This window comes from Sebastes umbrosus, chromosome 16 (assembly GCF_015220745.1).
Source record: "Sebastes umbrosus isolate fSebUmb1 chromosome 16, fSebUmb1.pri, whole genome shotgun sequence".
Taxonomy (NCBI): domain Eukaryota; kingdom Metazoa; phylum Chordata; class Actinopteri; order Perciformes; family Sebastidae; genus Sebastes; species Sebastes umbrosus.
Window position 1 is genome coordinate 14,428,145 of NC_051284.1, and position 14,461 is coordinate 14,442,605.

A 14,461-nucleotide genomic window follows, 5' to 3' on the forward strand; every position below is an offset into this window, starting at 1 on the left:
CCCAGCCCCGGGAGACAAGACTCCCAAGAAAAAATTACTATTACAAAACAACCAAGAGCTTCTTTGTCACCCCAAGAACATCATTCAAATGGCATCAGAAAGACCACTGGATCCCGAGATCCAAGAAAAGATTCACACAGACAGCCCAGTGGAGAAGTGCAGATGGCCAGAGCAATTCATGCAAAACAGCTTATTCTACAGGAGAAGCTGTGGAGCGTGGAGGAAAAAATAAGACAAAAAATCCGGAGGGACGCTGCTGCAGGTGACGTCCAGAAGAGTGAGGAGCAGAGGCACGACAGGGGACGAGCAGAGAGGGGAAATACTCAGACAAAAAGCAGGCCGTCTGAGCAGCAGAGGAGAGAACCAGTGAGAGGAAGAGAAATGATGATGCAAGAAAGAGGACAGGAGGATGTAAAACAACTTAGGAAGACGCAAGATCAGAGGAATGAGGACAGCATGAGGAATACACATGAAGAAGAAAGGGCAAGGGGGAAAAGAAGGGAAATAGAAGTTGCACAGTCGCAAAGAAAAGGTCATAAAGGAACTCATCGGATCACAGTTCCTCAGAAAGAAGTGAGTGGAGAGCTATACAAATCAAGGTGGGAAAATGTGAAGGAGCATACAAGAAGAAAAGGAGGGGATGAGAAAGATAACGTCATTTGGGGAGAGACAAGTGTGAAGTCACAGGATGGAACAGGGAAAGCAAAAGAAAGACAACAAAATATAACCTCTGTGGGCGATCAAGGTTGGACAGGAGAAAAGAAATATAGGGAAAGCTCTTGTAAGGAGATGATTTCTGACGATGAACGAGATATGCCTCAAATGAGTCAACAGAAAACTTCTCACAAAGCTGCGACAGAAAACCACAGAGGTGCAGGAGGAAGAACGCTGTCGGGGGGCCCACAGCCTCCACTAGTTTCTCATCCTTCTCATTCCAGCAGACCAGAGCTGAGGGAGCTCAGACAGGAAACCAGCACAGACGCCGGCCTCCAGCTCCTTCCCTGCACAGTCTGCAACAGAAAGTTTACAAGCGAGAGATTAGACAAGCATGTCCAAATCTGTACAAAGTTTAAACAATCACACCGTCCAGTTTTCAACTCCTACGTTAGTAGGACCAAGGGATCTGCAATAGAGCAGTTCTGGAAAACCCACAGCAGGAGCAAGAGTCCTGAGGTAGGCCAGTATCATCAAGTTTACATAAAGGTGTGTGTTAAAAGAACCCTGTGTTGTTTTTGATCACCTGTGCCTCTATGGAGTATTGTTTTTTTAAGAGTGGGTTCCACATAATCTTGTTTACCAAAAGAAAAAACCACAGGGTACATTTGCGTTTCCTCGTCATTGGGGGGGGGGGGCTTGGAAACTACAAATTTATAACAAAGCCTGCATTACAAAGTATGGTTTGAAAGGCATGGGCATTTACTAGCTATAGAGAGAGTCGAATGAAAAGATACTATTGGTTGTTGCATTATGGGAAATGTAGGATTCAGTTATTTTGGCTCTAAAAGTTAAATATCTCGGCCGCTAAATTGATTATTTTAACTAAGCATTTACTGTTTTTGATGTCTTTCTATTCAGGTTTTAAAGAAAAAGAACCAAAGACAGAACCACAATGTAAACACAAGGAATCTGCACGAGGGTCGACTCCCAGCTGGAACCTCACAACCAAAATGGTCCAAGTGAGCTGTCCCCACAACGGATCCAACTCAAAGTCCTTCTCCTCACTCACAAAGCCCTCCATAACCCGCCCCCCTAGAATCAGCAGTGATTCATGGAGAGACCTTCGTCTGGTCAGCTAACATCACTGCCAAGCAGGTGAAATATAGAGTGATATTGTGGTTTTAGCTGACGTGTGTCGCCTCACTGTTTTGAGCGATGCTCGTTCATGTCTATTTAGAGCGAGCACAAGCGCGAGCCCGACGCTGACTTTCGTTGACTTAACGGCCACAGGTGTCGCTGTTAACAAGCATTTCTGATTCTTACAAACAGTCCCTTTAATAATGTAAAGTAAATAAAAAGACGTGCTTAGGTTTAGGCATAGTTAGGTTTAGGAAAACACAACATGGTTGGGCTAAAAACTACTATGTTTGTACAGTGAAAATGACACTGATATCGTCAAGCGGTGGAAAGAGCACTTTAAGGAACTCCTGAACCCGACCAACACCTCCTCCGTAGAGCAGGCAGAATTTGAAAACTCAGGGGAAGGCTTGTACATATCCTTGGCAGAGGTCACTGAGGTTGTCAAAAAGCTCCTCAGCAGCAAGGCGCTGGGTCTGGATGAGATGTTGGGTTGTCTTGGCTGACTCGCCTCTTCAGTGTCGCGTGGAGGTCGGGGACAGGGCCTGTGGAATGGCAGACCGGGGTGGTGGTTCCCTTTCTTAAAAAGGGGGACCGGAGGGTGTGCTCCAATTATCGGGGTATCTCACTGCTCAGCCAGCCCGGGAAAGTTTATTCTAGGGTGCTGGAAAGGAGACTTCAACCGATTCTCCGAGACTCGAACCTCAGATGCAGGAGGAGCAATGCAGATTCCATCCTGGCCGTGGAACAGAGGACCAGCTCTTTACCCTCGCATGGCTGTTGGAGGGGTCATGGGAGTTTGCCCCAAATTTGATGGAAAACGTTGCTGAGGAGAGGGACGTCTGGAATTCCCTGCTAAGCCTGCTCCCCCCGCGACCCGGCCCTGGATAACCGGAAGAAAATGGATGGATGTTGTGAACAGGGGACATGACGGAACAGCTGATTGACGCACAGGACACGAACAGCGGTCTCCTTGTCTTTGTTGGAAAGTTTCATGAAAAGCTCTCTATAAATAAAATGTATTACTATTATTCCATATTAACTAAACAGAACTGTCTAACATAGTTTTGCCTCTTTACAAGAATAGCACGTCAATATGAACAAATAGAAATAGCTGCAGTGTATTGTAGCTTACATTGTGGGAAATATCGACTATACACGCGTAACAAAAGACAGCTGTTAGTTTTATTTATGGCTTTAACACAAAGCATGAAGCAACAGTGTGACTGTGAGAGAAGTGTTTATACAATCGTTACATCTCTACAATATTTGGTTAACTGCTGAAAAAATAAATGCTGTCAACATACTGTATAAAAAAAATGTCACCTAAGGCACAGCGTTGTCGTATTTGCACTAATTTTGGTATCAACAGCTTGTTAAGGCACTCGGACTGTATTTAACGTTGCATTTTACCGCCTGAAAATACTGCCGCTATTATGCTGCTGACATCCGGCAGTTCACCGACCACAATCAACAGCTTGTAAGCTAAACATGACAACAGGTTTTAAACACACACACACACACCCACATATTTGTTATAACACGCACAATAAACATAACCAAAGGACATCAAACAAAATGCAATTACATATTTGCTTTCACAAATGATGAAAAATACGGCAAAAACATCAGACAACATTTCAAAACGGTTAAAAAATGCAATAAGAAACATTATAGCTGCAGGGTCAGCTATATCATAAATGCTTCCACATTCAGAGAAAACTGTTCCAAGTGTTCATATGCGTCACAAAGAAGATAGACCTACATGTGTGTGCTGCCCCAACAAGAATTGAAGAGTCAAAGAAGACAGTAAGAAAAAGTAACTAAAAGTAGTTGTTAAAAAAAGATGAAATCAGTAGTTTCGTGTTTCACACAAATACTTTCACATGACAATAAAACATGCAAAAAAAAAAAAAAAAAGAAGTATATATTTGCATGACATAATTATAATATGTTTGTAAGAGCGAACATGTCTGATAAATATGGAAAATGTGTTTTAGAGGCTATTTTGTATTGGGCACTTTTTACGAAATATCAAATGAAATTAAAATGTATTAAAAATAAAAATGACACATCAGAAAGTTAAATTGGAAGATGACATGAGTCATGATCAATCTGGACAACATCCTGACAGCTCATCTCTTACCAACAACTGACAAGAGGAAACTTCTCTCTGGATGCATTAGCAAACAGTTTCCTATTTGCAGAAGATTTTTTTTGTTATTTGATAAATACTAATACGTGAGGCACTGAGCCTCAATGCTGACATCAATTAAAGTCAACAACACCACCAAAACATGGACTTAACATTCACATTGCAGAGTAACACTATGATCACTATGATGATTGTCTCTCGCAGGTGTCGGGTGCTTCATGTTGAATCCAGCCAACATTTCAGTCTGTGGAGAAACGAGCTAGATCACTGCACCCGGGTGAACACAAGTGTGCATATGAGAGTGTACAGTACAGTATTACATACGTAACGGATTGTAATAATGCAACGTAGCGCTCTATCAAACATGCATACTGTATGTAACCACTGTGAATGCACCCTCTACTGCATGTCTAACTGAGCCTCCACTCCCCATCTAACCAGCTTGTACGTGCTAAGAGTTTTGACATTTCTCCCATAAATCAGGACACCTGCAGGTAAAGTCTCACACGCTGGCACCTGCAGATCGGCCCCCGTGTTTTTTGAATCCGCTTCCTCTTTCTCCTCCGTCCCCGGGCATACGGGCATCGGAGGGACGGTTTCCGTTATTGTCGCATCCTGCTTCCCGTAGCGTTGAGCGATTGATTGCCGCCCAGAGCCTTTCGTTCTCCTTCTGCTGCTCATTGACCTAGAGGCGACAGGAATACATGCTGTTACTCACGCACAAGGATCGAACTCAGCACTGAGGCGGACAGGTAGCTTTTGGGAATAATGTCTCACCTGCTTCTCGAGCATCTGGATCCTCAAATCTTGATGAGCGACTGTCTCTCGCAGCTGCAAAATAAGCTATTGTGTCAAATACTGTTGCAATGGGATGTACACATTAGGGCTGTCAAAGTTAAAGTGATAATAATGCATTAACGTGAGTTAACGCAAATTCGTTTTAACGACACTAATTTCTTTAACGCATTAATGCAACTTGCGATTTTTAGGTTGTAGTGGGCTCATTTGTAAAGCTAGAGTGAAGATACTGGCATCATATGAAACTAGAAAAACCTAAAGAATCCATCGGTACCAACCATGCTAGCTTGTCGAGAAGGACGCTAAATAACGCTCCAAACTTGCGCTGAATTTTGGTGAGGAAAACTGTTATGACTATTTTCAAAGGGGACCTCTGACCTCAAGATATGTGAATGAAAACTGGTTCTATGGGTACGCACGAGTCTCCCCTTTACAGACATGCCCACTTTATGATAATCACATGCAGTTTGGGGCAAGTCATAGTCAAGTCAGCACACTGACACACTGACAGCTGTTGTTGCTTGTTGGGCTGCAGTTTGCCATGTTATGATTTGAGCATATTGTTTATGCTAAATGCAGTACCTGTGAGGGTTTCTGGACAATATTTGTCATGTTTTGTGTTGTTAATTGATTTACAATAATAAATACATACATACATTTGCATAAAGCAAACATATTTGTCCACTCCCATGTTGATAAGGGTTTTAAATACTTGACAAATCTCCCTTTAAGGTACATTTTGAACAGATAAAAAATGTGTGATTAATTTGCGATTAGAAGCGATTAACTATGGACAATCATCAAATCGATTGACAGCCCTAGTACAGATTAGATCATGATTTGCAGTGCTGAGTGCACAGATTTGATACCTGTGTGACTTCGCTACTTGCTTTGCAGCATGCACCCAGTTCTCCTTTTTTGCAGACGTCAGCCTCCTCCAGTCCATTGACTTTATCACAGCTCATTCGCTTAGTCTGAAAAACAATTCAAAATGCAGTGTTACACAGTATAGACATCAGTACTGTAACATTCTAAAAAGTGTTTATTTGGGGCACATAATTCATGTCTACATAAGTGAAAAAGGACAGCTATATTGGCATTACCGACAGGTCTTTCTTAGCGCTGATTGCTGATGCCGCAGCCGTTAGCTCTTTCAGCTCCTCATAAGGTAGAGTGACGCTCTCGGAGATAGAAGAGAGCTGGTCAGGAGTGGATAACTCAGACTCTGCTGGAATTGGGATGAACTCTGCGTTCTCAAGCTCCTGTTGGATGAGAACCTCCCTGAATTAGAACACTGTGAGTCTACATTCAGAGATTTCCGTTTTATGATGCTTATGATGCTTTACGGTGCTTTCATGATAACAAACCTTTCTAAGCCAGAGAGGGCAGGAGCTGTCCCCAGTCTGACTTGCCAGCGACATACTCGAGGTCGCCATGAAGCACTCCTCCGTATTATCCTCCATTGTACCCCCAAGACCCCGGTCACGACCCCCCGTCTCTGAACCAGGTTCTATGTCCAGATCCACTGTTGATGTAGACGCCTCCTGGCCCAGTCCTATGTATACATAAATACATTAACACAACAATGTCAACTTGCAGGTGCACATGTAAATGTATTCTTAAAGCAAAGAAAATTAATCAATACATCAAAGAAAAGTATTTACCACTACCAACTGAGAGTCCACTGCTGTTAGAGCGAATAGTCTTGGAATTGAGCACTTTCTCTGCAAAGGAGAAAATATGTTAGACCGTTGGCTGTTTGCACCAGTACACTGTGCAAGTGTCTGGTTGTGATTACTAACCCATTATGATAATGGTGTGCCAGCCACAGCAAGAGAGGTCCGGTACATGGTGGAGGGAACCAAAGATAGGCCTTGGCATGGCGGGGCATACCTCAGAACCAAATCCCTTATCGGCTGGCATCCCAAGTCGCCCGTTTCCTGCATTTCCCCACGCAAAGATCTGATTGTCTGCAAGAAACAAAAACGGGTGATGATATAGCCTCAGGACCAAAGATCTGGGGCATTTGGAAAGAAATAAAAGTGCCACAAACCTTGACATAAAATCAGAAAAATGTACATATTATTGCCATAGATGCACCACAGGACTGTACGTGTTCTTACCCTCAGTGGCTGCAATGGTGAAACCGTCTCCACAAGACAGTTTGGTCACCGTCTTCCCTCCAAAGGGTCCGACGAGGAGCTGGACACCCTGGTGTTTCTTAAAGTCCTTCACACCCAGCTGTCCGTACTTGTTGCAACCGAAGGTGATCAGACGACCACGTACTGCAAATCCAGAAATCATACGAAATGATGTTTCTTTGAAATGGTAAAAACTTTCACTTACAAAAGAAACATCAGCCTCTTTTTACGGTACCATCAATGGCAGCTGTGTGGGTCTTCCCTGGAGCTATGGCCTGAATCTTGAACCTTGACAGCTGCTTTACCAAAGTCAGTGTGGTGATGTACGGGATCCCCTGGTAACCCTGGTGTGGTGTACAGAAAATAAAAACGTATAAAACATAGCTGCATCACCTAAAGTCTCTGTTATTACAGTCCTTTAAGTATAACCCAGTACCTCTCCAGGGTGGTTTTTGAGACCAGAGATTCCCTGGTTCAGACCAAGCTTGTTGAATTCATTGTTTCCACATGCTAGGACTTTGCCAGTTTCTGTTAAAAAGAAGGTTCCATCGCTGGCACATGACACCGAGGAGATGGTGGCGCCTTTAGGGATTTCCACCTGGGAAAACCAGACAACAGTCATTAATTGCTACAAATAAGACTATTCTATCATATTTCTTAAAACACTTTGTATCTTACTGGCTCCTGCAAGGTTTTAGCCTCTTGACAGACTGAAACAAAATCTTACTTGCATCGGTGAAGAAAAGTCATCCTCACATTCCAGGCCGAGACGCCCTGCAGCAGGAAAATAGAGCAAATTTGACTAAGAACACTCAGCCTGACTGTATATTAGAAGGGCCACTATCTCCACCTGCTGGCTACAGCTATAACAGCAAAAACAACATGGCAGAGATAGCTTAATCAGCTCAAGACAACAGTAAATACAGCAACTCTATGTACCATACTCTCCACAGCCCCAGGTGTAGATGTCCCCATTCTGAGTCAGGACTGCCACGTGGTTGTCTCCACACGAAACCTGACGGACGGGCCGCTCCTCAAAAAACTCCAAAAGCACTGGCTCCAAAATCTCCATGCCGAGCTCACCCTCCACTCCGATGCAGCCGTAATAGTCTGACCCGAACATGTACATCTGGTCCTCATCTTCAAAAGCAGCAGAAGAAGAGGGTTCAAAATGTATCTTTACGGGAGAAAGTTGCTGTTTTTGCTGGAAGCTTTCATCACTCACCGGTGATACAGGCGGTGAAGTCAGCCCCACATGCCACCTGTCGGATGGCCTTCCCCGCGAGCTTCTCCACCCTCTTTGGCTGCCGGTACGAGGAATGGTCTCCATGTCCCAGCTGGCCCACCATCTTGGCTCCACTTTGGACATTCTGAAAACCAGATTGAGAAAGAAGTGAAGCATAAGAACAACTGGATCCAGTATATTTCTCCCAGAGTGATGGATTATTAATACTTACAGCCCAGGTATACAGCTCCTTTTCCACTGTCACCACTGCACAGTGACTCTCCCCTGCACACACATGCTGGGCGCTGCTGCCTCCTTTAAACGTGTCCAGTTTCTGGGGGGTGAACTTGCCTCCGCCCCAGAAGTACACCTCCCTTGAGCGTGTGGTCACCACGGCAACGGGGGTGTCAGTCTGTGTACTCAGCCTGTGGTACAGCCAGGACAACCAATCAGTTTTATGCAACAAAATCGTACTTAAAGGACCATGGATAGGCTTTTACAGTGGAGAAAATGAAACAAGTGTTAACAACTTACTTTGGCTTTTTCATTGCTAAATTCAGCAGGGCAACTCGCTCTTCAAGCTCCCTAACAGAGAATGACATTGTCAGTGGGTGTTTTGACTTTAATTCATTCAACATTATTAAAAATATTTTCTTATTAAGGAAATAACGAAAACACTCTATTCCCCTTCAACTTACTGTCTGCGGCAGGAGATGATAGGCTGGTCCAGGATCTCGTCAGATGTAGGCCTCTTTGCAGGATCCTACGACACAAAAACATCACAAGAACTTTACAGTTTTGCTTAGCACACAGTATTATCTCAAACCATTTGTTTTCCTGACACTCACTTGACGGAGGCAGTCATACACCAGTTCAATCAATTCAGATGAAAAAACATCAGAGTCCACATCCATAGTCCAGTTGCCCTGGACTATTTTCACGCAGAGGTTCAGAGGGTTCTGGTGGACACAACAGCAGCAAAATGAGTTAACTGTAGTGGGGAAAGAATTCAAATTTTCTGATTAAAGTAGAGTATAAAAACTTTTTCTAGCAAGTCAACAAACCTACCGTTGCATCAAATGTTCTTGTAAGAGTCAAAACTTCAAAAATGACACAACCCATGGCCCAGATGTCTGATTTGAAGTTGTACTTCGATCCCTGGCACAATTCAGGTGACATATAATATGGAGTTCCCACACACTGGATTTACAGAAGAAGAAAAAAAATGATTTAATATTTACTAAATCATAGCCAGTCTGGTTAAATATGCTAGGGGGGGAATCACAACTTACAGTCTCTGCCATTGAAAACTCAGAGTCTAACTTCTTTGCAAGCCCATAGTCGCCCAGCTTGATGAGGTCAGTCTTGGTCAGGAAAATGTTCAGAGTTTTGATATCTCTGCAAGGAAAAAGGATGGTTCAATTAACAAAAAAACATTGTTAGAAACTAAATTTAAAAAAAGTCCTGCAGATGCCATAGATAAGGGCATGAAAACGTGCAGAACATCTTACCTGTGTAAGATCCCAGCCTTGTGAATGTGGGACACTGCTGAGGCAATTTGGTACAGGTACCATATGACCACCTAAAGAAACATGTTAAAGGTGACGATGTCATATAATAGAGAATAGTCTGTTTGCATAAAATAAATGCCCTGCAATGTTGCACTCATACCTCTTCACAGAAAAGTTTCCCATTCTGGTGGTTGATTTTATCATACAGATTTCCTCCTGTGATGAGAAGGCCGTTTAGATAAACAAGCATTCAAACTAATCTCGATCACATCTTCAGAGTGGATATGATATTCACTTACCATTACAATACTCCAACTCAATGAGCAAGGTGTTTTTATCCAGGAAGTGATTGAAGTAGGCTATGATGTTGTTGTGCTCCAGGATGGAGAGGATGCTTATTTCGTTCATGACATCTCTGCGCTCCTTTTCGGAGAGCGTGGTCAGCTCCACCTCCTTCCATACCACCAGAGAGTTGTCCTAGGGGGGGACGTGTCATCAAATAATAATAATAACAATATTAGTGTCCAGATTTGTCCCTCCAGATGACAGAATGCACAGGTTGAAGTTTCTCTACAGTCCTTATAACCAGCTTACAGAATAGACTGACAAGGGAAATCTTCTCTGGTTAAGAACAGAAAACTTTTATAAAATATAACTGGTGCAGAATCATTTTTTGAAGGGAAGGGTAGCATGAAAGGGTCTGCAAACCCATATACTACAGTGCATGCAGCCAACTGGACTACAGGATAAAGAGGCAAAGGCATGGGAAAGTAATTTATCTAGCTCTCACTCAGGAATTTCTCACAGGGGTATGGAAACAGAGGAACAGTGAGCAATTCAGTTAGCCAGACACATCCTGTACAGTAAATCATTATGATCCGCTTAGAAAACAAGATGTAGCACTATTAACAAGACATGTCTGATATATCTGATTAGTATGTTTTCGCTGTAAGCAGTCGTTATAATAAGGTTCAGGTTCAGGTGACTTTATTTGTACCCGTAGGTAGATTTGTTTTGCAGCAAAAATAGAGGATGACATCCGTATTGACAATGAGGTAGAGCACAGACAAGAGACAGACATACCAAAAAACATGACAAAGGGTACTCAAAAGGCTTGCTGGAATCAGGACCCAGCAAAAAGAGAGAAGGCCACAAGAACAATATAAAAAACTACTGAAATATCAGGACAGAAAAGACACAATAAAATGAGAAAAGGGATAAACTTCCATAAATAATGTGCAAAAGCTGCTAAGACTTATTTAAGTGAACAATTGCAGCTGGAACAAAACTGTTCCTGTAGCGCTTTGTTCTACACCTTTGTATATACTGCACTAGAGCTTTTACCCTTGTGTGTTATACTCTATTTTAGCTTCTATCCTAGCTTTTCTTTTTAGCTTGTTTTTATTTTCTAATCTTTAATGTTTTTATAACTGTTTTAATTATGTCTTAATGTTCTTTTGCACTTTGTCGCAATGTTCTTGAATGTTTATGTAAAGCACTTTGAATTGCCCTGTTGCTGAAATGTGCTCTACAAATAAAGCTGCCTTGCCTTGTTGTTGTTACAGTGATGGTAAATTTACACTTTAAACAACACAGTTTTACTGGAAGTATCACCTTGAACGCCTGTTTACCACAGATCAGTGCTATGTTCTGCATATCTGATTGATGGTTGCAAGAAAAATGATCACTATTAACTGGAAGACTAACCCTCCCACAATTGCTCAATGGTTACAAAAGGTCAAACAGGTGCACATGATGGAAAACATGAGTGCCCAGGTACAACTGAAACTGCCTATTTTTAAAAGGAGATGGATGTTCGTTATAGAATACCTTAGTCAGGAATCCTGTACTTAATTGTCTTTGCTGTATAGTTTTTGTAGGTATGTTTGTGGGTGGATGTGTGTGCACTCCATCCATATGGGGCGTTACTTTGTTTTTGTGTACATGTACGTCAGGTGAGCCCCCCCCAGTCTCAAGGCGGTTTTGTTTTGTGATGATTAATTGCCTGTTAATTTGTATTAATGGCAATAAAGTAAAAAAAATAAATAAACAACACAGTTTTCATGGAGGGAAGTGATTGTTGCATGGCATAATGTGTGATCCGTGTCTTTTAAACTCAGACAACAGTGCTGGGACATAAATCCAACATACCTCTGTTCTTCTGTACAGAGTTGCTTCACCAATATACAATATACACACACACACACACACACATGTATATATATATATATATATATATATATATACACACACACATACACATATATAAAAATATAAAAATAGAAGAGAAAAAATATATAATAATAATGATAATAATGAATAAATAAATTAAATAAAAAAAGGAAAACGTTTTCTCAAAAAATGACAAGAAGGGGCCCATTCTTTGTACTAGACATGTCTTTTTCCTTGCCTTGTTGTTGTTACAGTGATGGTAAATGTACACGTTTTCATGGAGGGAAGTGATTGTTGCATGGCATAATGTGTGATCAGTGTCTTTTAAACACAAACAGTGCTGGGACATAAATCCAACATACCTCTGTTCTCCTGTACAGAGTAGCTTCACCAAACGCCCCCCTCCCGAGGATCCGGATCGGAATGTAGTGCAGCTTCTCCTCTTCGCCATTAAACGTGCTCGACGCGGATGTCTCACTGACCACAGACCCGCCGCCCAGATCTGAGTTTAACGAGTCGAAATGTCTCTCATAGTCTCCCAGGGACATGTTTCTGTTTAGAGACTTTGTCATCCAGTGATGTAAATAACCCGAGCAGGCCTATAACGACAACTCTTCCCCTATAGACTCCTACTACTACTACTACTAAACTGTAAACAACATGTTAACACGTGTCTGCTAGCAACAAACAGGGCTGTCAAAGTATCACGTGTTAAGTTAACATTAAAGCTACTCAATAATACACACAATGTAAGAAAAATACAACGCAGCAAAATACGTGCAAATAGTTGCACAAGCGTCAAGCTTACACAACAAAAAATGAGGACGTATGGGTAAACTCTTTTTTGAAAAATTTCAAAATAAAAGGTGTTTCATCCGAGCGTGTTGTCTTGTATTTTACGCTGAAAGTCAACATTTCCGGTAATGCTAGTCTGCTTAGCTTGATTTGTGGCTAACGTTCAAGTTAGCAAGAAGAAAGTACAGCACCGAAGTAAAATCCAACTGTTTGTGTGAATGTTATGACATTAAAAAGGTCCAGTAAGTCTGTATAACAAACAAACAAGTTACCAAATGTTTAAAATCGATTGGTCTCGTCTGCCTCGACTAGAGAAGCAACAGCACACCGAAAACTCGTCAAGGAGGCTGGGTCATGCGTCATCAACGCGTCATATCTCAGGGGTATGACACATGCGCAGTAGAATCTGGCCTGCACACAACCACATCATCCTTTTTTATCCATCATTCTCTTTTAAAACAGCATGTTTTTATCCATCACCCTATTAAACACCATCCCTTTTATCCATCATTCTTTTATCTACCTATTTATATTTATTTTTACTTTATTTTATCTTATTCTTTTTAATCTTGCCTTAATTTGATTTGCACCCTGACTGACAGCCAGCCACCCCCACCCCTCTCAAGCCCAGTTATGTTGGCTTTTTTAAAGTTTTCTTAATTTCTTTCTTTATTTCTTTATTTCTTTCTTTCTTTCTTTTTTCTCTCCATTTTGTTTTATCCATATTTAATTTAATTTAATTTTGTTATGAAGAAAAGAAGGGAAAAAAGAGGGGAAAAAAAGAAAAACAAATATATATATATATATATATATATATATATATATATAAAAGAAACAATCTGGCCTGCATACAACCACGTCATCCTTTTTTATCCATCATTCTCTTTTAAAACATCATCTTTTTATCCATCATTCTTTTACTTTCATATATCTACCTATTTATATTTATTTTTACTTTATTTTATCTTATTCTTTTTAATCTTGCCTTAATTTGATTTGCACCCTGACTGACAGCCAGCCACCCCAACCCCTCTCAAGCGCACACACTGTATACAGTCACATGATATTGATCTTGCCAGTTATGTTGGCTTTTTTAAAGTTTTCTTTATTTCTTTCTTTATTTATTTATTTATTTTTCTCTCCATTTTGTTTTATCCATATTTTATTTTTTTATTTTATTTTGTTGTGAGGAAAAGAAGGAAAAAAAAGATATATATATATATATATATATATATAAAAGAAACAAGAAAAGAAAAAAAAACTCCTCAACTGGCCGGGCATGGGCCAGGCTGCCTCAACACCAACTGGGCTGCTCCTCCATCTCCTCTCTCCTCCCTCCCATGATTCCCTATTGATAGAAAATGGCATAAGCCCCGAGCTATCAAACCAGGCTCACGAATTTACGATACGATGGCCTGTACTCGCTGAAATTGAGCCAATGCGTTATACCCCATACCCCAAGACCCATGTCCTAGCCTCCTTCTATAGGCATTGGCTCAAACCCAGAAACTATCAAATTAAACTCTATCTTTGGAGTTTTCAAAAAATATCTACATACTTATCAATGTTTTTTCCCCCTCATTGCTCTACTCCAGCAACTATAAATAAAAATAAAAGACGTTACACGAGTAGCAAATGGAATTTAAGTGTCATATACACAGAGCTGTTCACATTATAAAGTTCCCGTACCCAATTTTAATTTGATACCAAATTATCAGGACTAATGTGGTGCAGTGTGACACTATTTTTTACAGATCCTATGACACTTACCATAGGGGTGAGTAAAAAAAATCCTGTCACTTTATGAATAATTTTACTGGTATAATGGAGGAGTTTAAATGCCAAGTCCGGGCTAAATGCATACAATCAT

General features: G+C 41.2%; 2 protein-coding genes across 2 annotated transcripts; one reads left to right on the top strand and one right to left on the bottom strand.

The window, feature by feature from the left end:
• The first annotated feature begins 162 nt into the window (after window positions 1–162).
• zc2hc1c (zinc finger, C2HC-type containing 1C) lies at window positions 163–1,714 on the top strand. Its single transcript, XM_037746465.1, has 3 exons — window positions 163–599; window positions 942–1,203; window positions 1,576–1,714. The coding sequence occupies exons 1-3, from the start codon at window positions 163–165 to the stop codon at window positions 1,678–1,680; spliced, it is 804 nt and encodes a 267-aa protein (XP_037602393.1). The 3' UTR covers window positions 1,681–1,714.
• Window positions 1,715–2,957: 1,243 nt separating this feature from the next.
• On the bottom strand, window positions 2,958–12,932 carry LOC119474522 (serine/threonine-protein kinase Nek9). The gene is made up of 23 exons (XM_037746564.1): window positions 12,159–12,932; window positions 9,924–10,101; window positions 9,785–9,840; window positions 9,625–9,695; window positions 9,406–9,511; window positions 9,182–9,313; window positions 8,962–9,072; window positions 8,812–8,876; window positions 8,648–8,698; window positions 8,346–8,538; window positions 8,114–8,258; window positions 7,828–8,028; window positions 7,616–7,662; window positions 7,325–7,486; window positions 7,124–7,232; window positions 6,871–7,032; window positions 6,550–6,717; window positions 6,412–6,471; window positions 6,115–6,302; window positions 5,851–6,009; window positions 5,617–5,721; window positions 4,727–4,780; window positions 2,958–4,634 (listed from the first exon to the last, which is right to left on the bottom strand). The coding sequence occupies exons 1-23, from the start codon at window positions 12,366–12,368 to the stop codon at window positions 4,452–4,454; spliced, it is 2,916 nt and encodes a 971-aa protein (XP_037602492.1). The 5' UTR covers window positions 12,369–12,932; the 3' UTR covers window positions 2,958–4,451.
• Between the last annotated feature and the right edge of the window lie 1,529 nt (window positions 12,933–14,461).